This window comes from Streptopelia decaocto (genome assembly GCF_964273445.1).
Source record: "Streptopelia decaocto genome assembly, chromosome: 5".
NCBI lineage: Eukaryota > Metazoa > Chordata > Aves > Columbiformes > Columbidae > Streptopelia > Streptopelia decaocto.
In genome coordinates this window covers 6437137-6461064 of record NC_138659.1, presented here as the reverse complement: position 1 = coordinate 6461064, position 23928 = coordinate 6437137, and the positions used below count along the sequence as shown (strand labels likewise).

General features: G+C 50.0%; 1 protein-coding gene across 1 annotated transcript in view; it reads right to left on the bottom strand.

Annotated features, from left to right (window-relative positions):
* Positions 1-23928, bottom strand: part of PAPPA2 (pappalysin 2) — a gene marked incomplete at both ends in the record, with an annotated part of 87707 nt that overhangs the window by 13266 nt on the left and 50513 nt on the right. The window contains 7 exons of the mRNA XM_082053369.1: positions 2524-2595; positions 5855-5964; positions 7049-7181; positions 7785-7953; positions 13499-13712; positions 15517-15694; positions 17295-17466. Coding sequence (XP_081909495.1) covers positions 2524-2595; positions 5855-5964; positions 7049-7181; positions 7785-7953; positions 13499-13712; positions 15517-15694; positions 17295-17466 — 1048 coding nt within the window. The remainder of the gene's footprint in view (positions 1-2523; positions 2596-5854; positions 5965-7048; positions 7182-7784; positions 7954-13498; positions 13713-15516; positions 15695-17294; positions 17467-23928) is intronic.

The window sequence follows — 23928 nt, the reverse complement described above, 5'->3', positions numbered from 1 at the left end:
AGGAGAGGAAGAGGAGTGAGGGTGGAAACAAGCACAGATGAGGTAGAAACAATATTCAGGGCATTTTCTGTGGTCAAAGGAGGGGACTGGTAACACCTCCCTTCTTCCCAGTGCCAAGCAGCAGCTCCCAGAGCAATACTTTGAATGAGTTGCTTTCGGTAAGAGTTACTCTTTATGGCAAGACAAGGACTATTATAAAAGACACGTGAAAAAATGTTATCTGAGAAGACTTGGCTTATCAGCCCAACCTTAGAACTTGCAGCATCATAGAAGAAAAGCCAACAAAAAGAATAATCAAAGACACATATGTGAGAAGTGAGGAGGAGGAGAACAGGGAGGAGGCAGCTGTATCAGAAAGGAGAGTATCAGAGCAAAAGAAACTATCTGAGGATGAATCTTCATTAGTATTACAGTGAGTGACTGTGACCTTAAAAAATAGGCCTGTGCTGAGGAAATCGCTAACGAGGAAGAAGACATTATTCCACAGAGGAGGATCAGGATATCTCACAAAATGTTAGATGACCCGAAGACTAGAGAGAGAAACAGGATGACATTCACTTGTATAAAATTGAAGGGCAAGCTCTTGTACTGATGGTAAAACATCTGCTGTTAGCTTGGAGCTCATCATTTGGAAACAAAGGACGCAGAGAAAGATCTGGGTGTACTTGCTGACCTCAGGACATCTCTGAGCTGCCAGACTGATGCAACTTGCAGAAATAACAGATAAAGTCCTGGGTCCTATCAAAAGCGACATTTCCAGCACAAGGAAGCTTTGTGCAGGGCTTTGGTGAGACCTCAGCTGGAAGACTATGTACTGCCTGCTCATTCTTGCTAATTGAAAGCAGAAAAGGCATAGAAAATTCTACAAGAGTGTCCACCTTCTGGTAGGACACTGCAAGACTTTGGCTTGCCTAACCTCCTGTGTGCTAAGCCTGTTGCCTAGGATTGCTTTCCAAGAGTAAATGAGGATGACAAGCATCCAGGAACAGAAAGAGGTTGTGCTGGCTGTGACCATGTTTGGGTGGCTAAAGAGAAGACAGTGACTGTTACCACGAGATGCTGGATTTCAAGTACTAATGTTTTGTACAATAGTTGGTCCCTATCTCTCTCCATCTCGCATGCAAAGCAGACGGCATTTTTCACCATGCTCTACAGGACCTCTTGTTGAAGACATAGACCCAAGGTGAGGTGCAGGAACCATAGAAGAGGAAAGGCTGGGGTAGGTCAGGTGTACCTGAGCCTAAGGGAGCATTCTCAGACCTGTGTGGGTTTTCTCTCACCTGAGCTGCACAGAAAGGGAAGAAGGAACACCTCATGTCCCATCTGTTTCTTTTCTTTGTAAGGACTAACTCTCAGAGAGCTCAAGGAGCGGTTCTCCCTTGCTAGCAGAACCAGACAGGGTAACACCACAACTACCTGGACTGCTCTGCCACATAAGCCCATCCTACTTCAAATACACTGCCCCAGAACCGAGCTAAAACGTGTGGATCAGAAAGACCTGGAGCCCCCAAAACACTGAAGGATCCATTGCTAAGCTCTGATACTCAACCACCAGATCCCTCATTCCCCTGTGCTCACAGTCCACACCTTCCAGTAGAGACACAAAACGCAAACGTTGAGTTTGGGAAACAAATGCTGCACCTTCTGGTGACCACAACATCTCCTTCCTGGGGACGTGCCCCCTGCAACATCGCCCTTTCTCCCACACTTCAGTCAACAAAGAGCTGAGCTAGGCAGAATCAGTGAGCAAAAGCCATCATTTGCATTGAAATGAGCACATAAAAAGAAATAATCAGCAAAACCCAAAGCTATTTTTGGTGTGCAAACTTCATTTACATTTTTCTTTTTGGTAAAAATCCCAAATTTTCAGCATACAACATTCCAAAATACCCCCCCTTTTTCCTTTTATCCTCAATCATAATAACAACTAGTGCTTGACAAAGAACTGCCTATTTTTCATTTCCTTTGCGAACTGACTCCAAACTGCCTATGATTTTCTCCTGCCTGGTCATTACTCAAAGCGAAATGAGCAGCTAACCAATTTCTGCAAGGAATTCTTTGTCTGCAGATTCTTCAGGAGCGGTTTGTTTTGCATGTACAAGGCTGGAAATCCTGGTTGTTTTGGTTGGACGCGTGAGTCACGCAGGGCTTTTCTGGACCTGCCTTACTCTAGAACTGCGGTTCTGGTTAAGGAAATATTCAGGCTTGGAGTCAGCACGGGCTTTTTTGGGGATACCCCTTGCCAGTGAAACCCTTTTGCTAGAACATTCTTCCCAGGCTGGCCAAGAAGAAGCAGGCAAGGAAGGAAATGGGTTATTCTGTAGCTTTTGTTCCCCAGCATCGCCCTGACTGCGGGGAACTGGACCCAAGGATGCTTGTTCTGGTCTCTGCTCTGCCAGCAAGCCCTGGCCCAGCTCAGAGCAAACATGAAGTTCAAAGCCCTCCAGCTTTGTGCTGGAGTGAGTTTTCATTGCCAGGAGCTCTCCTGTGAGGAACAGGCAGCTTGTGCTGGGGGGAACTTACCTCACAGGATGGGATGCAGTGGATGACAGAGGGATCTGGGTACCACCGCAGCCGGCCCGTGCAAACGATGTGCTGAGGAGGGAAGGAGAAAAGAGCTGTTAGGTGACATGGCAGAGGGAGGTCAACAGCCACTGACACTCTCTGCATTGCTCATGGGGGTGCAAAACAGCAGTGGCACCCCCAGGACCTCCCCCTGCACCCCTGCCCAGTGGGAAACCCTTTGAAGCCCATCAAACCCAAAACAGATACACCTGGTTCACCCACAAACAAGGGTACATAGAATCATTTTCATTGTAAGAGACCCTCAAGATCATTAAGCCCAACCATTAAGCCAGCACTGGCACTAAACCCATGTCCCCAAGAACCTCATCTCCACATCTTTTAACCCCTCCAGGGACGGTGACTCCACCACTGCCCTGGGCAGCCTGTTCCAATGCCCGACAACCCTTTCCAGAAAGAAATGTTTCTCAATATCCAACCTAAACCTCCCCTGGTGCAACTTGAGGCCTTTTCCTCTCATCCTGTCCCTTGTTACTTGGGAGAAGAGACCAACACTCTCCATGCTCCAACCTCCTTTCAGGCAGTTGTAATTGTTCAAGGCAGAAGCTAGACAGACGTGTGTGTGTACACGTATATAGATACACAACAGATAGGACAAAGGGAGATGGCAGGGACCACCAAAGAAGTGGGTTTGGCTGGCAGTGCCACCTCATGGTGGCTGGCTTGGCCATGAGCTGCTGATGGGATGAAGCCACCTGAGGTCACACAGGCTGAGTCTGCCATCACCTCTCTGCATGATGCTGGATTCACTGGCTTCTTGCTCATATGGGGTGGGGGCTTAGCCAGTCAGTCATCACTCAGTACCTGCATCCATTTGCTCACCGACCCCTGCTCAGGCTCCGACAACTGGTCCTGGGAGGACTCACCTCCCCACACCTGACCCGGAGCAGATACACCAGACTCACGTTCACTCGCGGGGCTGAGGTTATCTCTGGTATTTACAAGGCACAAACTCAGCTGTTGCAGCCAACTGGACACAAGAGCGAGATGCGGAGGGCTCAGTTTCACTCTGCTGGAACGCCTTGTCCCGCTCGTTCAGCGGGGTTTTGTGGGGAGCACTCGTGATTATACAGGGGGAAGAAAAGCCCCACCACACATGCAATTTCCTCCTTGTAAAGCTCAGGCAGACTTTGAAATCTGAGGCCCCATAAAACGACGGCTGGCCTGCGAAAGTGTCCTAGGATGCCCTTCACTGTGCAGGAGCTGCACGGAGGGGTACGTACATTTTCTCCTCACCTTTCTCTCGTTTGAAAGGTGCAGCAGCAGGACAGAGCAGCCCTGGGCAGCAGGGCCGATGGGGATGGGGCAGCTCTGCCCATGCAGACCTGCTGCAGGTCCTTCTGCATGTTCAGTCCAGACTGTGATGGGGTTGGGGCAGGAGAAGAAAGTTTTTACACTAAGGGTGGTGAAACACAGGTTGCATGGAGAGGTGGTGGATGCCCCATCCCTGGAGACATCCCAGGCCAGGCTGGACAGGGCTCTGAGCAACCTGAGCTGGGTGAAAATATCCCTGCTCATGGCAGTGGGTTGGACTGGGTGAGCTTTGTAGGTTACTTCCAACTCAAACTGTTCTATGATCAGATCAGGGTGCTGGCTGAGCCAGCCAATTCCTGCTCAGCCCAGAGGATGTTTGCATTCTAACCCTACTGGGGTGTTTCATATGTGGCTGTTGTGCAACCTGAATGGCATTTTAGCTTACTCGTGTTAGGAGATTCATATTCCAGGCTTGAGGACAAACATCCTGGGCTGTGGGATGCAATGAATCAGAGCTGAAAGCAAAACAGGACCATGCCCCTCCCTGAGTGGCCTCTAGGGGTTTTGCCCCATCCTCTCCATCACCTCAGGACCACGGCAGCTCCCAGGAATGGCAAGGTTTGGAGGAGCAAAGTGGGGAGAAGAAACAGGAGCTGGGGCAGAAAAGAAAACAATTTGGTCTAGGGAGAGAGCTCCTGGCAAGGGGGAGCACCACTTCTTAAAATAACATCCCTCCTCCTCTCTGCAAAATGCCTCCCTCACACGAGAGCCCACAGCAGCAGCAAAAGAGCAGCCGAGTGCCACCGCCTCGGCAGGCCAAGCCATCCGATCCCTCAAAGGCGAGGACTCCTTCCAAGGCTCGTGCTTAACCAGCCCACACCCCCTAGGCATCCTCGCCCCCCCGGCAGCGATCCGCCATGGGTCTGATTCAAGGCGACGTACAGTAGTATCCGCAGGCACGACGCTGGGCCTCCTGCGGCTTCCCGGGAGGAGGGGAAAGCATTTGGATGGGAAGATTGTTTGCTTTACTTTGTTCCACCTCCTTCCTCATGCATCTCATTTTTTTTTTTTTTTATTTTAAGAAATATTACCCCGGCGGAGCTGCTTTTTGGGAAAGTCGTGCCCATGAGGATCCAAACTATTTGAGCTGTTTGAGCTGTTTTGCCTACAAAATGAGTAAGAGGATGGGGAGGGAAAGGCTCCCCCCGTTCCAGCGGCAGAGGCAAGCGGCCGACCAGCGGGTCCTGGCAGCCAGAGACACCTTCCTTGGCAGAAAGATGCTTCTGCCTGGGATTGGATCTCTGCTGCCAGGTAATTGGGGACCTGGGCTCATCCCGTGCCAGGGGTGGCTTTTGCTCTCCCAGCACCCTGGCTGACAAGAACGGCAGCTTAGCGGGTTTAGGCATGTGGCAAAGTCCTGAAAAATCAAGCAGGATTCCTGCATTTGACTTCATTCGCTGCGGTATCCTGCGACTCCTTGAAAGCTGGCATGGGAGCTGATAACTTGTGCTGAGCTTTGGTGCGGGAGAGCAGGAGGCCGTGCAGTGGCATTGGCAGGGGAGGGAAGAGAAGGAAGGAGGACCTTGGCTATGGAACCTGGCTATGGGGAGGAGCAGGTACCCCCAGAGCATGCAGCCTTGGAGAGGACCAGCCAGACCCAAGCTCACTTATGCTGCTTGCCATAGAATCATAACACCATTTTGTTTGGAAGAGACCCTCAAGATCATGCAGTCCAACCGTTAACCCACCCCTGGCACTAACCCATGTCCCTAAGATCCTCATTTCTGCATCTGTTCAACTCCTCCAGGGATGGTGACTCCTTCTCTTTCTGGGAAGAAATTGTTCCTAATATCCAATCTAAACCTTCTCTGGCCATTTCCTCTTGTCATTCCAAGTCTTACCCTTTTTCACCCAAGATGAAAAGATTTGGATTAAAAAACACCAGACAGAGAGGGCAGGGGCTCCACTCTATGCTGCCAACAAACTCCCTGCTAGAGGGATCCATCTCCCCATTTACCTGGACTCTGGTTGGCTGCAGACGGTGATCCATCGTCTCGGCAGTGAGGTTTTCGGGCAGTATGACAGGGTCGCTGGGCGGTACGATGCAGGAGGGTACGCACACTGCACCTGCAGGAGGAGACAGCCCTGAGGACTTCAGCAGGAACCAGGCAATGATGTTCTACAGGAAGGCACTGGACCCACACGTGTCTGCTCCTTGCAGAGGCAGACGTAGAAGAGACCTTTTCCCTCCCAACCTGGGATGACAATATCTTCCTCAAATCCTGAATTACACAGGAGCCTACAGGAGCTGTGGCCAACTCCCTTCTCCCAGATGAGAGGAAAATTGAACACAGCCTAAAAGATGGATTCAAGTCCCAATGGCAGAACATGGGATACAGCACAAAAATAAGCCTGGTCTGGATGCTGTGGGATGTTTGTTGACAAGCTAAGAAGGATTATTCATAGTTTTTCTGCCACGCTGAATTCCCACTGCCTTCCTATGACCCAGGAAGAAAAAAAAAAGCTGCAGAAAACCTCTTGGATAACTAAGCAGACCCCAGCCTCACATCAGGTCTGGCCAAACCTTAACCTTAGGCCCTGCCCTTAGACTCGCCTCAGCTGGTTTTGATCAGACCCAGGTGACCGGTGTGTTTGCTTTGGAGTGATGTGGGCTTTGCCCAAGTGCTTGGTCCGGGGGGATGCCAGACAAGATATAATGACTGTGACTGAGCACTGCAGCTTTTCCTGAAAGCACAAAGCGACCAAGTCCTAGGGAAAGAAATGGAAGATGTGGTCCCTCGTCTGGTGAAAGCGCCCTGTTACACACAATTGTCACAGCAGCTTTTGTCTAGGATCTGCCACATTAACCCTGCAAAACTCAGCAGCAGTAACAAGTGGAGAGATCTTGGGGAGATGGAGGCCTAGAGATTAGGAAAGCTATTGCAAAGGGCTGTGTTTGCCCTAAGGACAAATCTCTGCTCCTTCTGAAAAGAGAGATGCTTATAGCAGGGCCAGCTTTAGCTTTGAGCCTTGCCCATGGGTACCATGCCTGTCTCTGCATTTAGAAAAAGGATGGAGGAAAAAATAGGATTTTTTTCATAGATTTAGTGGGCATTGGTACAAGAAGAAGAGTCATTGTGACCTTCAGCTCTTTAGGATGGCTGAATCAATATAAGGTTTAGTTTTCTGTTTAGCTTCCATTTGCCCTCACCTATGCCGTGCCCCTGCTCACACTTGTACTCCACGAAATTCAGCTCAGGGGGTGGTGGGCAGGTGCCCCGTAAGCTCTCACACAGCTTGAACTCCTCTGTCCATAATCCCTCCTTGGTGCAGATGATGGGAACCTGCCAAACAAAGGGAGAGAAGCTGGTCTTACTGCTGACAACTGCCAGTGACGTCCTGAGGGAAGTTCTCCAGGGCAGCTGGGTTGCAGCCATCTGCTCCAGCCTGTGTGTGCTTTGCATTACTTACCAGAAAGCAAATTGCTTGCCAGCTGCTGCTGGATCCCACCAGAAGGAATCTGCCTGGTGGGCAGCAGCTTCCACACGCTGGCAAGCCCCTCAGATGGCCAAGCTGTTGCAGGGACCCTCTGCACAGCTGGGTGCAGGGAGCCCCACTGTTTTCCAGTACTGATCTTTTTAGCAGGTTGTGTTATGACAGGACAAGGGGTGATGGTTTTAAACTAAAGGAGGGGAGATTCAGGTCAGACATGAGGAAGAAATTTTTGCCCCTGAGGGCGGTGAGACACTGGCCCAGGTTGCCCAGAGAGGTGGTGGATGGATCCCTGGAGACATCCCAGGCCAGGCTGGACGGGGCTCTGAGCAACCTGAGCTGGTGAAGATGTCCCTGCTCATGGCAGGGGTGGCACTGGGGGAGCTTCGAAGGTCCCTTCCAACCCAAACTATTCTATGATTCTACAATTTCTGCCTTGCCACCAAGTCACTCACCTGCTGTCCCGGTGGCTGGCAGTTGAGGACACACTGGCTGTCCAGCTCGAAGCCCTGGCTGCAGTTGTACATGCCCTCGAAGACGGGAGGGGGCGGCTCGCAGACCACGGGGACACAGTGTCCCTCTTCCCACTGCCCGCTCTCCAGGCACTGGATCTTCAGGAACTTCCTGGAGACACACAGACACCAGACGGGGCTGCAGCACCCCAAAAAATGCCCACCTTGGCCACACCAAGCATCCCACAGAGGCAAGAATAGCCTAGAGGACATCTCTGCCGGAGCACAACCAAGCCCCCTGCGTGGGACTTGCCCATGCCATCCCACCCCTCACCATGGGCAGGTCCTCCTGAAGGGACAAGCTCACCCTCAACCAGAATCTTTTCTTCCCCTTGCACTGGATGCTTTTCCCTCACACTCACCACCCCATTGCTCCCCACCTCTCGCAGCGCCCCTAAGCCATTCATCTCTCCTCCCCATCCCCCGGGCTGCTTTGTCCCACCGCCAGCAGCTACAGACTTTGCTGGATGGAGTGAACCTCCACCAGTAAATCCTGCTGGCCTGCTCCCAGCTACTCCTGAGGCTCCTCTTTGTATCCCAGCCAGATCTGTCAATCCCGCTGTCGCACTGCAGCAGACCGATACCATCCTCTGCTGCTAAAACAGCCCAGGTGCAAACTATTTGCCAAAAAAAGGATGAAAAATAAAGGAAGAAAAAGTCCAGGAGTGGAGCCCACACTCTTTTCAGTCTCCCATCCTTGGCAGCGATGGAGACACCACATCTTTTACATCAAAACCCTGTGAGGCATCGGGCTGGCTGGGGACCACTCTCCCAGAAGAGGACACATCATTGCAACCCCAGACTTCGATGTACAGGTTTTGACAGCGCTGACGGGCTTTACCTGAGCCAGTGCTAATTGCTCCATCCTTAATGAGACTTTGTCCACCCCTCCTCTCCTGTCCTTTGTTACCAGACAGTCTTGCTCCAGCTGCTTGCCCCTGCCCTCTCCCAGCACCAGTGCCAGCAGGCAGCGCTCCAGGCACCACATTATGGAATCTATAGCATGCTGTAGGTACAAGGAGGGGGGTTTAACTGGATTAAAGAAATCCCTGGAGGGAGGCACTAAATTTCCCCTTGTCCTGAGTGGCAGCAGTCACTGATGGGGGGCAGGGATGGACACCCAGCTGCACCCCAACGCACCGTGCAGAGTCACACAGCCCAGAGGGGACCCCATCTGCACCCCACAGTCAGACCTGGGGCAGGAGCCGGTGCCCATACCCATCATATTTCTGCTCCTGGATGGGAAGTATGAGAGATTTTTAAAACATTCTTGACTTTCTAAATATTTGCAGCTCTTCAATTCCCCCTCAGAAATCCTTCAGAAATCAGGGCTCCATTTTTCCTAGAGACTATGAGTGGGACTGAGGGTTCCTGCTGTAGTGAATTCCTACCCCAGCAGGTACCGTGGGGGCAGGGGAAGCGTATGGGACGTGGCAGGTCTGCCAGCACAGAGCTCTGCACAAATCTCCCCACCAGACCACAATGGGACCACGGTGAGGCCACCTGAGCAGCAAGTGGTGCTGCACAGTCACACTGAGAGCCTTGGATTGACGGATGCAGCTATATGTTGTTTTGGAAGGATGGTGAGGAGGAGCAGTTCTGGATCCCATTGAAGGCATCTCTGGTTTCAGCCCACCCATAACTTCATTTTCTTGGCTGCCCTCCCTTTCCACTAGGATGATGGTCACTGCCTTGTGAAGATGTCTCCACCAGACCTTGCCTCTTCCAACATCTGAGCACTTTGCTTTGCCCACATTTAAAGGCAAGTGAAGGTACTGATCCTTGTTGGATGCCCAGGTCTTCAAGCAGCATTTTCCCCTTCTTGAAGTGCCTGGCAGGCAGGGTGTGAACCAGTTGTATGACTTGCACAGGGTAGATCGCCAGGGGTCAAGCTGATGGCGTTATGGCAACAGAGGCAAACTGGTGGTGCAAAGCCTCATGCAACAACAATGCCCCAGGCACTGAGCAAACTCCTTTGCAAACCAGGAGCATCCCAGCCACTTGCTACTTCTCACTTCCCCACCATCCACTGGTGTATAACCGATGCAGCCACCACACCTCCCTGTTGCTCCTCCAAATTGCAGCAGAGGCCCTTTGCCCAGGAGCTGTGGGAAGACCTGGGGAGAGGCATGGAGCATGGGGAGAACATGCTGGGGGAGCTGCAGTTTGCACAGGTGCACACTGAGGTTCAGGGCTCCACCGTCTTCAACTAGGGCTCCTTGTCTTGATGTGGTGCTCGAGCAATTTCAGGGGGGGCTGGCACTATGCACAGACCACATTCCACATCTCCCCAGATATAAATACAACCTCATAGAAGCTTGAAATTTCAAGACCCTCCATCTTATTCTGATCTGGGTTAGTAGCATTTCTTGAGGATTAATGAGGAACCCAGGAAAACCAGAGTCAAAGCTTCCCCCTCCAACGAGGAGGGATGGCTCTTGGGAAGAGGAGGCCAGGGAGATGGCTGAGACCGGCCAGGGCTGTGTCCAATGTGCCGGCACAAGCACTCGCCTGGCTCTGGGAGCTGAGCACACAGGAGCCTGGCTGGGATCCAGCTGCATACTGGGGTGGCCAAGCTTGGGGGAATTGATAAATGAACATAAAGCCTCATCTCACATGGCAGGAGACTGACAGACTCAAAAAGATTAAGGGGGAAGCAAGGAGATTTGCTGGTAAATTGAAAGAAAGCAATTGAAAGTTTGTAGGACCTCCACTGCCGTGCTCCAAACAGCCTGGGCAACCCGGGCTGTAAATCTTCATCACCTTCGAGGTGGAAGTGACACAGGAATCCAGCTGACAGCCTGTGTTTTCTTTACCTGGCTGCTTGGCTCCCTTGGCTGTGCAGGTGTTTTGCTTTTTTTCTGTCGGGGCCAGACACGGGCAGAAGAAGCGAGCACCCCACACCTCAGCACGCACCACAGATGTACGGTGGCCCTGTGCCCTGCGAAACGCCGATGCTCCCTGGTTGGGCTGTCCTGCTTTGCCCGCTGTGATCTCTCCAATATGTTTCCAGCCGCCAAGTCTGCTAATTCCTTCCAGTCTCTTTTCTCCTCCACGTTCTCTCGCTCCCTGTCCCTCTTTCATGGTCTCCATAGTCTTTGAACAGGGAGAACAGGTGAAGGAGACAACATCTCCATGGCAGTTCATCATGGGGCTGGGCTGTCTCATGGCTCCCTTGATTTCTGGTCAAAATGCAGGCTGAGACTTTCAAAGCTGCTTGAGAAGACTTGGGTGACCCAGCTATTCTTTGCTGTGTTCCCTCAAGCTAGCAGAAGGGGCTCAACCCCTCATAAAGATAAGCTTTGAGATCCCCAAAAATCTCTTCTCTCCAAGGAATCATCCCACATCGGGCAAGTGAAGCAACAAGGTCTGACCCCAAGGTTGTCCCCAAACTGAGAGCATTCTCATCCTCTAAAGGATGTCTGAGATATTTCTGTTAAAGAGCTGCTTCAGATGGCACTTTTTGGTGGAAGCAACAGCCAGGACCATTGCGGGGGTGATGCCCATTTTCCCCCAAGTATCTGACCTCTGACTTTCAGGCTGGCTCTTTTCAATGCTGCAACCCTGGATTCTTGAGGATCCCCTGTTGACAAGCAGTGATTTCTAAAGGACCTTTCCTCACCTAGGTTAACAGACAAAAGTATCTTCTCCAAGACAGCATATTTCTTCATTCTCTTTCTCTTCCACTTCTTCATCCCCTTTCTTTTCCAAGTATTTCCAAGGTTGAGCTAGTTGGCTGGCATGGGGAGTCTTCCATGTCAGCCATGGATCATGCCTGACTTTTCTCCAATGACCAGTACACACAGGGAGTCTTACTGGTACCTGTCAGCACCTGTATGACACTAAATCCTTTAGTAAGGCTGGTGCTTGCTGGGTTGGTGGACAACAGGGGGGCAACAGATCAAGAATTGTGTGTGCTGAACCCAGAAAGAACTTAGAAGACTTCAGAAGTCCCCCAACACATCATCAGCTGAGACCCTGCTCCTTTAGCAGCACATTGGGAACCCCCACCCCGCTGGTGCCGGCCCCTTCCAGAGCTCTCCATCACCTTCTCCAACAACTTGCTTTCTCCAAAACCGGCCTGAACAAAGCAATGAACCTCTGGCTCTGGCAGCTCCCATCCTCTGCCTGCCAGGGCTGGAACACCAGATGCATTTCCAGCAATCCAGCACTTGACTGGCCGGCTTACTGGCTAGTAGCTGTTGCTCGCTACACATGCCAAGGGGTTTGTACTCATGCTGAGTACGCACGCAGAGCTCCAGATGAGACAGTACACCAGCATTTACACTTCCAAGGAAAGGCTTTTGCTCTGAATCAGACCACTCACATAGCACTTAATATGCATGATAAGAAAGCAATAAATTTTCTGTTAATCATTTATTTTTTTTGCTTACTGTAATAGGATCATACCCTACCATCAAATATATCAGACAAATTAGTAGTAATGATAATACCAAACATGAAAGCGTCATGTCAACAGGCATTGCTATGAATATGCAAACCACTTTGCATGGTTTTCCTTGACTGGTGTCACAGGCTGCTCAGACCCATGGGGAAGTCACACACACATCAGAGGAGCATGGGGAGCTCCCAGAGGGCATCCTTCTGGCCAGCAACTGCTGCAGCACGACTGAGGTGGCCTAACTTTGCAAGCTGCATTTATCTGATTGCATGGCCAGTGCCTTAAATGCCACAGGCACACAAGCTGCTCCACAGTTTGCAGAGCAGTCCATGTGATTGTAGCCACCATCATAATTTGCTCAGCTCCCCTTGGCCTAAGAAATGCTCCTAATGTTGCAAAAAGCTGTTTACAGAAACCACTTCCTTCATTACGAGGCAAGAAATCTGGCAATTGCTTCCCAGTGCACAACAACTCTACCCCAGAGCAATGTAGAGATGAAGTCTGCATCCAATTAAAACTGGAAGGGGGCATTAAACAATTAGCACATAATTACCTGATTTGGGCTAGTATCAAGACTCTGGGGAGGACCCGGTCAGCGCCAGGGAATCTTTAGTGACCGTACCCCACAGGGACTTCAGCTGGGGGCATCGCGGAAAAAATTTACTCCCCGAGTGTCACGATACTGGCTGGGCACAGGGCTAGTGAATCACCAGGAATTTTTTCCCCTGAAGCATTGGGAAAAATCTTCTCCAAATGAAATGTCAATGCTTAGGATTAAATTTAGCCAGGAAGTGCAGCGGGTAAAATGTTAACCCTGACAAGAGGCAGTCATTCATTCTTACAGCCCCCAGTGCCTTGATCTATGTTTTATCACTTTTAGGAAAAACAGCAGCTCCAGGAATCTTCCAGCATCTTATTACATCTAATTACCTGAGAGCCCACAAACACTTCAGTAGATGTTTAATTTTCAGCAACTGACAAATATGTTGAGGTGCAGGGGAAAATTCGCGTGCTTTAGGTTAAGGTACTTAATGTACACATACACGAAACAGCAGCTTGCATCTTGTTCCCACCTGCTTTCCCCCAAACCAGGGGAATTCCTCTCCTGTCTCAACAAATCTGCATGACTAGAGCAAGCTGCTCTGCCTTGTACTTATTAAATCAGCTCTTTGAGACGACCAGTGTACCACCACCTTTCCTTACCCTCATTGGGAGGAGGAAAGAGATGGTGATAACAGATCCACCACAGACTTACTTCTTAGACTTGCCTGCTGCATTCTCAGCCACGTGGTATCCAGGCTTGCACTTGTAGCGACAGACCGAGCCCACGTCATGGTTGCCCTGGAGGCATCGTGGGACCAGGAGCTTGGCATTGGCCACCGCAGGAGGTGCGTCACACTCCAGCTTGCAGTAGGCTTCGGGGAGTGACCAGAGACCATCCTCCAGGCAGGTCAGCCACTGGTTTGCTCCTGAACCCAAAAGAGAAATGGCATGTTGGGGTTACAGCTGACTTAGGGATGGAGTCCTGCTGGGGGAAGCTCAGAGCAACCAGCAAAAGTCCTCTTGTTAGGGTGGATACTGATGCCAAGGGAGGCAAGATCATAGACTTTGGGTAAAGAGCCTTTTCTTAATGTCCAACCTATCTTCCTGCCATTCCCTCAGGTTCTATTGGTGGTCACCAGAGAGAAGAGATCAGCATCTGCCGCTCTCCCCTTGTGAGGAAGCTGTAGACCACCATGTGGTCTCCCCTCAGTCTCCTCTTCTTTGTGCTCAACAAACCCAGTGACTTTAGCTGCTCCTCATACAGCTTCCCCTCCAAACCCTTCACCAACTTCATGGCCTCCTCTGACACTCTCCAGTAGCTTTATATTCTTTTTGTGTGATCGCTGCTGTGCCTACAACTGCTCTGTGAGCAGGGACTAAATCTCGCCTCCACGTTGCACCTGTGCTCCCAGCGGACCAGCACTGTTGAGGGTAGGCCCCCACCTCTGAGCACCATGCAGCCCTGTCATCCTTTCCTTCCCTATTCTGGCATCTATCAGCATGGAGAGCCTGCCCGTAAGGACGTGAGCCTTTGGGGAGAACAAGCATCAGGCACGTCCCTGCCTTGACAGCTCATCCAAGTTTGCTGGACCTCTGCGAGGTTACCCCCCCAGCTTGGCAGCCTCGGCCAAGCACCACCAGCCATGGCGTCAGCTGCTGGAGGTCACCCAGGGCGCTCCACCACAGGGACATCTTCCCTCCGAGGGACCCCATAGCAAACCTCCCATTGACTTCAGTGGGAACAAGAGCTGAAAGATCAGATGGAAGCCCTGCCCTCAGCTGACCCACCCAAGGCAACGGGCATCGGTTTGTGCAGAATTTGGGCTGTTGAGCTGTCGTTTGTGCGCTACCCTTTGATCAGTTCACACTGGGGATCTGCCAGCATCCCTCCTGTCGTGAAACGAGACCTTAATTCCCTGCAGTTTTTGCTCCATAGATTAAGTTTAAAAAAAAAAAAAAAAAGTAAACGATTTTCATACGTTTCAGCTTAAATGTCTCTATAAAATAGGACGCCCATTAAAATGATTTGTTGTATGCGATTGTTCAGAGCAAAGGCCCTGGTGGAAACTCACACAAAGTCCCAATGCTTGAAGCTGTCAAGGCAATTACCCCCAAATCCCCCCCAGCTCAGCCTCGCATAGACAGGAACAGTAGCTCTCTTTCTCCAGCTTGGCTTCAAAACATTCCTGCGGCTCCTGATGGAGTCTGCAGAATGAGAGCCAGCCCATGGTGTGTCTGGGGGACTGCTGTGTGTCTGGGTGGACATCTCCCAGCCTGCTCTGCAGCTGTGGGCATCAGTCTCTACAGCTTTATACAGCCCCAGGCCTCCTGAACCACAAGATTTCCCACAGCCACCAGGCACTGAGCCACCCTGGGCTCTCTGAAGTCCTTTCTTGTCTGTCTGTACACTTCTTGTCTCCCTCACACCCATAAATGCTGGAGGCTGCCAGACCTCACCAGCTATCAGGAGAAGACATCCCTACACCTTGAAGGTGGATAGATAAGGGCTGTCAGCCAGGGCATGGTAGTCAGAGAGAGTGTCCTCATGCTCTGGTGTCCCCATTTAAGGGGGATAGATGCCCACCACTTCAGGAGGTCTCTCAAGAGCCCACCTGGCTGGCAAAAGCCAGGATAACCGAAATTCAAAGTTGCAATGCTTTGTTTGAACATCTTGGGACATGCATGGAAAGGTGGCACCAAAAAGGGATCCCTCAGCACTCCAAACCATACCTTGAATCTTGGCTGGGTGGATGCAGGAGAAGGAGCATCTCTTCAGGTAGGTGGTCCCCTTGGGGCAGGAGAACTCAGCGTAGTACACATGGGACTGGTCAGGGACACCACAGTCAACAGGGTCACAAGTCACAGCTCTGTCCCACTGTCCTGAGCTGCACGTCAGCACCACCTCCTGCTGCAGAGAAAGCAAAGCTCCATCAGAACCCTTTGAGTGAGCTCTCAAACCTACTAGTTTGCCACCACAACAGAAAGGTCTGACTGAGGTTTCAGGACAAGGAAGACTCTACCCCATTTTTGACTCTCCCGATGTGCCTTTTCTCCTCATTCTGGACACTGAGCCATGAAGCACTTACCTGTTCCCAGGGTGATGTTTGGGGGTGAAGGCAGTGAATGGCCCTTGGGGTGACACACAAGTCACCTGCACAAGAGACCTTTTAATGTCTGGTCTGTAGCTGCTGGCCTCCAGGTGTAGAGAATGCTCAGGGAGAGCTGTGTATGTTTCCTCAAAATGAGGAGGGTCACACAGTCAAACCAGTCACATCACTGGAGGGTTCAGGACAGGGCACAAGCTGCCATCTGCTGTGACAGCCACGTGGCATCCACTACCAAATGCAGAAAAACTGTCACCTGATGCAATTTGTTTTGTGCAGTTCCATTTCAGAGAAGGGGAATGTTTTCATAGAATCACAGAACAGTTTGGGTTGGAAGGGCCCTTCAAAGCTCCCCCAGTGCCACTCCTGCCATTGGCAGGGACATCTTCACCAGCTCAGGTTGCTCAGAGCCCCGTCCAGCCTGGCCTGGGATGTCTCCAGGGATGGTTCATCCACCACCTCTCTGGCCAACCTGGGACAGGTTCTCACCACCACCAGTGTAAAAAATTTCTTCCCCCTATCTGGTCTGAATCTCCCATCCTTTAGCTTAAAACCATCACCCCTTGTCCTATCGCAACAGGCCCTGCTAAAAAATCTGTCCCCATCTTCCTTACAGGCCCTTTTTAAGTACAGAAAGGCTGCAATAAGGTCTCCCTGGAGCCTTCTCTTCTCCAGGCTGAACACCCCAACTCTCTCAGCTTGTCCTCATCCTGACCATGACCCTGTCAAGGTGACTGCCCAGACCTGACTCAGCTCAGCTCCCACGGACACATCAGTTCCAGGTCTCCTTGGTCAACAGCCAAGAGCCTTGCTGGCTTGTGGCTTTTACGAGGCATCTCCCAGCCCTCTGGAAAGCAGGACAAACTGTTTCATGGTGACCCCTGTGCTGCCCTGCTGGCATGGGCAGCATTATTACAACACAACACAAAGGAAGAAAAGCTCTCTGTACTGTCGGCTGCCTTTAAATATAGTTGCTCTGCAATGACATCATTTTTTCCTGCGCCACTGACTTCAACTTTAAGAAAGAAAATGTCCCAAGGATGTTTAACCCTCCCAGCAATGCCTATCTAGGAACAGAAACATCTACCTCTCCCTCTGCAAGAAAGCATCACCCTGGCTGGGACATCCCCTGCAGCAGCTTTTAGCCTGGCAGAGCCATGATCTGCATGCAGCTCTGGGCTGGGAGAGCTAGGACTGTGGTGAGGGAAGGAGAATGGTCTCCAGAGCAGGACCACCAGCAGGGATCCAGCACCAGAGTTTCCCTTGTGCTGAGGTTTGTTGGAAAAGCAAGCAAGGAGGTCAGGGCTGGAGCAACAAGGTGTCCTAGGGTCACTGCAGCTACCTCAGTGTGGTTAAACATTTCTTAACTAGCACCTGATCTAACAGGTTATGAGGTGCACTCACCTGAGTGGAGCCCAGGCTCTTTCCATCGCCAGAACGGGGGACGAAGCCTTTTTTGCAGGTGACAGTGCACGACATGTGCCTGGGGCCGTTGGAGGTGCAGTTGAGGGTGGCAGCGTAAGCGAGCAGGGGCCGCGTGCAGCTCCCCGATCCCGCGCAGACACCATGGATGCAGCTGTAGAGAAGAGGGAAGGGATCAGCAAGTGGGTCCCAGGGCTTCTGCAGCAAGGAGGGGCTCTCTCTGGGTGGCACCCGCACGGGATGCTCAGCAGGTCACAGATGCATACAGAGATGCACACATATCCCTCAGTCCCAGCTTCTTCCAGGCTTGAAGTCTCCTTGCAACCACAAGAGAGTCTGGGTTGGAATGGACCTTCAAAGCTCATCTAGTCCAACCCTGCCATGAGCAGGGACATCTTCACCCAGCTCAGGTTGCTCAGAGCCCCATCCAGCCTAGCCTGGGATGTCTCCAGGGATGGTTCATCCACCACCTCTCTGGGCAATCTGGGACAGGTTCTCACCAACCCCAGTGTAAAAAATTTCTTCCCTGCATCTGGCCTGAATCTCCCCTCCTTTAGTTTAAAACCATCACCCCTTTTTCTCTTGCAACAGACCCTGCTCAGAAGTCTATCCCCAGGTCAGAAAAAGAAGTTGAAGACGCCTTTTTAAAGTCTATGCTGATAGAAGGGCAACAGGTACTTCAAACCCTGCATTAGACATCAGAGAATCCACAGAGGATTCTCCAACTGCAAGAAAACGCTTATCTGGAGAACAAAACTCTTATAAATACCAAGGAACCATCCATGAGATGTTCTTCAAATGACACACAGTTCCCCCCAGACCTGGCAGCAGAGCTGCCTGAGCTTCAACAGCCACCTCCTCACCACAGCAGCTTCCCACCAAGGACCAGCCCTTTGGTACCCATTAATTAAGCATCACAAATAGTCCCACAGCAAAGAGGAGTGCTGGCCAGGGTGCTATGGTCTCCATCAGCAAAATGCAGCCAGGAAATTAATTACCCGGCATGGAATGGGGCCAAGACACATGTTTGACACAACAGGTCCCATAAGAAAATGTCCTGATCATCCAGTAGTCAGGCTTTAGCTTTTATGAATTGGTACTAGTGGAGAAAAAAAAAATTACAGGAGCCCTCCTGACGCAGGGCCAGAGGTGCTGCAGCTTCAGGTGACAACAGGTCACAAATCACAATCCTGGGGAGAGAATGGAGGGAGGTGGACCCAAATGCCTCCTCTCTGCTCCCAGCTTTTCACTGGTTTTGTGCCCTGGGTTTCACCCAGGGGAGGCAGAGGCAGCCTTGGCCGCTTGTGTTTGGTCAACCTCTCCAGCCAAGGATGCACAACTAGGAATCCCACAAATGACACCAGGGGGAGAAAAAAAAAAAATATATATATATATATATACACATAATTTCTATAAATCTGTGCCAACACAGACGTTAAGGGTGCTGTTGACTGTGCTGTTGACTCTGGACAGGTCTACCTAGCCAAAGACACGGTGGAAACCTGCAGGCCACAGCCCTGCAAGAGCTGGTGGGCACGGGAGGGGACCACAAAGGAGAACAAGAAGAAAGAGCCTGTTTTTTCAATGCAGACCTGTTTATGAAGTGAGAAATGGTTTCGGGGCAGCTGCTGCAAATTCTTTCACTAGCTTATATTTCCATTTGCTTCCTTTTTAAAGAATTTGTTTTATGAGCACAGCGTTTGTCAGGTCATTAGCTTCTGAGGGCATCTGGTACCAATTGTAGCCCTCTCCCCTCCCCTCCTGCAGTCACCTTCTCTGGACAGTGGCTTTGCTCCCTGCCATGCCCCAGGCACATGCACACACACACGATCCTGTCCCCAACCCCCCCACCCTGCAATGGAGTCCTAAAGCTCCCTGTGTGTCTCTGAACAGGGGATGAGCTTCTCCTCCTTCCAGCCTTGCTCTTGCATCCCATCTTCTTCCTCATCAGTCAGAGACGTGTGAGGAGCTGCAGCTGGTGCACACATTGCTCCTACCATGGTGCTTGGTGCTACACCAACATATCACAGCAAGAAAGTCCTGGGTGCATCTCAGCACATGGGGACTATCCAAGCCAAAACCCAGACCAGATGTTGGGAAACAGGGCTGGGAGAGAAGCGGTGGATTCACCAAGCGTGCGTAGGCTACAGGACAGCTGGGTGGCCACTGTGGTACCCCAAGACGTCCAACTTCCTCTGCTCCTGAAGTTGTGTTGAGTTATGGAGCATGCGCTCATGACAGCGCTGGTTTGGAGGGGGTGGTGGCATCTCCAGGCACATCCAGCTGGGCCAAGTGCTTGTGCAGAGCAGCTTTGGTGGAGCGATGGCATGGCATGTTGTCTGGGACAGCCTTTGTTAAATAACAAATAATGAAATACCAATCCTTTTCAGCACTACTGGGCACATTTTGGTTTCCCACCAGGTCAGAAACATAACCGGCAGTGCTGGTATGAAGCAGATCAAGAGATCAGCAAGTTTCTTACTGTATTATTATATATGCAAAAGGTTATACAGATTAGTTATACATAAGGGAGTGATAATTAAAGGTCATAATATCATAATCTTTCTTCTTATATGCACCATACACTCATGCACACATGCTATATGTGCATACAGATATGTTTTAGAAAAAATTAGCCTTCTCTTTGCCCCAAAGATGACTAAATTATCACCCTTTTCACTGTGACTAACACCACCCCATCCCACAAATACCCTGGTTTTACTTTGGAAATGATCCAAAACCTATTGACTCAAGTTCTAAGAAGTTGTTCTCACCCTACATGTAGCTTTGAAGTCTGGTGCTGCTATTCCAGACCTGAAGAGGGGCTCATGTCACCCAAAGCTGTCTGATTTTCTCAAATATATCAGTAGCCTTGAAAAAAATGTATCGTCTCTCCCTACAAACTTTACCCTGATGGTTTTCTTTATCGTTATCAGCATCATTGTGACTATCACTGCAATATTCTGGGCCAGGACAGCCTTGAGCCTGATGCTGTACAAGTGCAGGACAAAAAAAAATAATTAACAAAAAAATCCATGTGGCCTGGCCCCATCATTTCCACATGCCTTCCAGGGTTTGGGTAATGTGACGGAATAAATCACTGTTCCCAGCCTCTGGAACACCCTAACGAAGGCTGGACGAGGAAATGGTGTAGTTAGCCCAGTTCTGATCTCAGCATGAAGGAGCTCTTTCTCTTTTTGATGATAAATGAAATTCCTGTATCACAGCTGCAAACTCCTGACATTTGGCCATTTCTGATTCAAGCCGTATAAGATGCAGGACAAGCCAATTTTTTTTTTCCCTGCATGAAACATCCAAAAAAATTTCCATTTTTATCCCAGCATCTTTTGAAGCTCAAACGATTTGTCAACAGTGTTTTCACAAAATATCAAGGTTTTTCTCCTAACTTATTTCACATCAGCACCAGCCTGCACGATTTTCTGGGCTCACCAAGCCTATCCATAACCCACACATCAAAGAAACTTCCAGATCTGGAAATTTGTGAAATTCTGCCTAGCGATAGCCCTAACTGCTCTGAAATGATAAGAGCTTTGTTCTGAAGTGAGACTAATTCTACAAACCAGGGCAAAACTTTCCCTTTGGGATCCTTCATCTTTCTATAATAAAAGCAGGAGGCATCTGCCAGCAATGGAGCACGTTGAACCAGCGGTGACAACGCTGGTAGCGAAACAGTCTGTTGTGACAAAACCCAAATTCTGACATGCTGAAATTTCCCATTTTATAAGCAGTTATTTCATAGAACCCAGAAAACAGTGATGGATCCCCAAATCAAGGTAAGCCAAGCCAAATACAGCACAGCTGCCTGAAGTATAAGAAGTCATCCGTAAATTGCTGCAGTATCTACCCAAGCTTTCAACCCAAAGATTGCTGTTAAAACAGTCCTTACCAAGCTCCAGCACAACCAAGAGAAAACTATTATAAGAAGTTCATTTCATGGTGCAATTTTTTATGGGTGTTTTTGGGTGGTGGGGGGTTATAGGAGATGTTGATGGAAAGGTAGAGGCTTCAGCCAAATCTCCTGAAGTTATAAGTAATCACTGCACATACCCTGGTGGAGTCTGGATTGTGGCACTGAACATCAGTGAGATAAAAGATGTTTACCCCAATGTGGTCTAGTGAAAGAAAATAGCTAGGAAATGAGGAAAGGTGTTTTGGAAATACTTGGGAATTTCTCCCTTCAGGCATGTTTCTTGGGAGAGGGGAAAGGTCTCACTTTTCCAGTAAATCTGATGGCAACCATCCTTGTGGGAGCAGGCTACATGTACAGACCCAACGGTGGTGATGCTTCTTGATTACAATCTTCCTTGAGGTTGCCACCTCAAGAAAAGATATTTGCTTCTGTACGTGACTCCCAAAGAAACTTGGCAAAAAAAAAATAACATCCCTGTGAGTCATCCACTGTCATCCACCTCACAGATCGAGAAAAGGCACCAGTAAGATGTCAAGTGATGTGCTGGCCCCTCCAAAGCCATAGTGGGAAAGATAGAAAAGGAAACAAGCAGATCAACCTTAATACATTTCCAGACAGTTCCTTTCCATGTTTTTTTTTTGTTGCTTGCTATAAGAAAATAGGTTTATAGAAGCACAGAAAGTGAGGCTGAAGGAGATGTCAACTTTGGGCTAGCTAACCTTATTTCTGCCACATCCTCTCTTGTCCAGAGGAGTGCACTTCTGATGCACATCCACCACCAAGGACATAGCAATAGCAGAGGGATTTCAAAAGGGAGATGCCAGCAGAAGCCACAGCTAGATTGCCAGACTTACACTATGAGATTTAAGAAGAAAAAAAAGTATTTATCATGACAGAGTGGAGATACTGAGAGGATCCAGTCGCTCTGTACAGACACACACAGAAAAGCAGTTTGCTGGCAGGAGGCGTTTAGACCTTTCTGACAAGGATGGAGCAAAAGTAACAACTTTCATCTTGAAATCAGAGACAGCTTCTCAGCAGAGAGGGTTACTGGATATAAGAATAGCTCACCAGGGGAGATGGTGGACTTGTCCCCTCCTGCAACCTGTAACATGAGATAAGATAGCCTGCTGAAGCACACATATAATCCTGTTTCTGTGGAAATGGGCTCTGTGTTGTAGTTCGCCTTTCCTTGATGTATCAGGGGTTGGCCATGCTTAGAGCAAGTTTATCAAATTGAGTGGCCCTTTCCATGAGATGACACCAAGCACACTGCCTCTAAGCTTCTGCTTCTTATTGGGCTTCTGCATTTGACTCAAGATCAAACTGATGAAAAACTTTTGTATTGGGAGATCTTTCTTTTTTCCTAGGTGAGACTGGCTAGTCTCGGGGAAGGGCAGAAGTAGCCTTGAGCATCCTAAAAAAAAGCCCATATAAAGCACTAAATTGAAGAAGCTGGCTAAGCTGCAGAGAGCAAATGGAATGGGGCAGCCAATGAAAATGGTCCCTGCACCTCCACCTGCACGTTTCCCTTGCCATCTTCCAGCTGGACAGTGATGCCACTGGTTAAAATGAATGATCAAGTCCTACAGTGGAGCCTTGGCCACCATTGTCCAGCATCCAGTCAGGGACACAGAAGAGGAACACCAGAAGTCAACAAGCTTTGCTGCCAGAGAAGCAGGACCCTGATAGGTCTCCAAGGTAGAGCCAAAGCCTGAGATAAGCCCATGCCCTAGGAAAGGTGGTAATAAGGATCCTAGGCTTGATTCTTGAGAGTTTTTCTCCTCCAGACCATGGGGAGAGGATGTGTATGGTGCAGTATAGACACAACCTGCTCTGATGTGCCTTATGCTGCACGTGGGAGAGACAGGGAAGAGATGTCCAGTCAACATGTGCTGTCGTCATGGTAACAACTCTATGTTGGCTGTGCACACAAGATGACAGAGTGAGGATGGAGGTACATCTTGACCTGAGTGTGTTTCAGCCCATCAGGGGTGATCCTGGGGTCCCAAAATAAGGGTCCATCTACTTTGTGTACGGTCCAAAACCATAGGGCACCCTAGGCCAGAGGGACAGAAAGGATAGGACAAGGGGTGGTCGTTTTAAACTACAAGAGCGGAGATTCAGGCTGGACGCAAGGAAGAAATTTTTTACACTGGGGGTGGTGAGACCCCGGCCTCAGTTGCCCAGAGAGGTGGTGGATGAACCATCCCTGGAGACATCCCAGGCCAGGCTGGACGGGGCTCTGAGCAACCTGAGCTGGTGAAGATGTCCCTGCTCACGGCAGGGGTGGCACTGGGGGAGCTTTGAAGGTCCCTTCAACCCAAACTACTCTGCAGTTCTATGAAAGACCAGCATCTCTACCCAGGAACCCCACAAATTTTCACACCAGCACAGATGCAGTTCATAAATTGATGCTGCATAGATTTGGCCCCTGGAAGAAAGAAAGAAACAAAATAAAACCTGATTGGGGAATGACCCTCCTCTCTTTGCTGAATAAAGTTTAACAATTGAAAATATGTAAACAACCCCTTCCCTCCATCTGATTTTCTTTCCCTGACACCTACTTGCCCTATAACAGGGATGCAAACCAGATACTTCTTGATGCACTAAACCCACTTTTGGGGAACCAGAGGAGGCCACTCACGGAGGAAATAGAAACACAATGCAGACTGCATTTTCTAG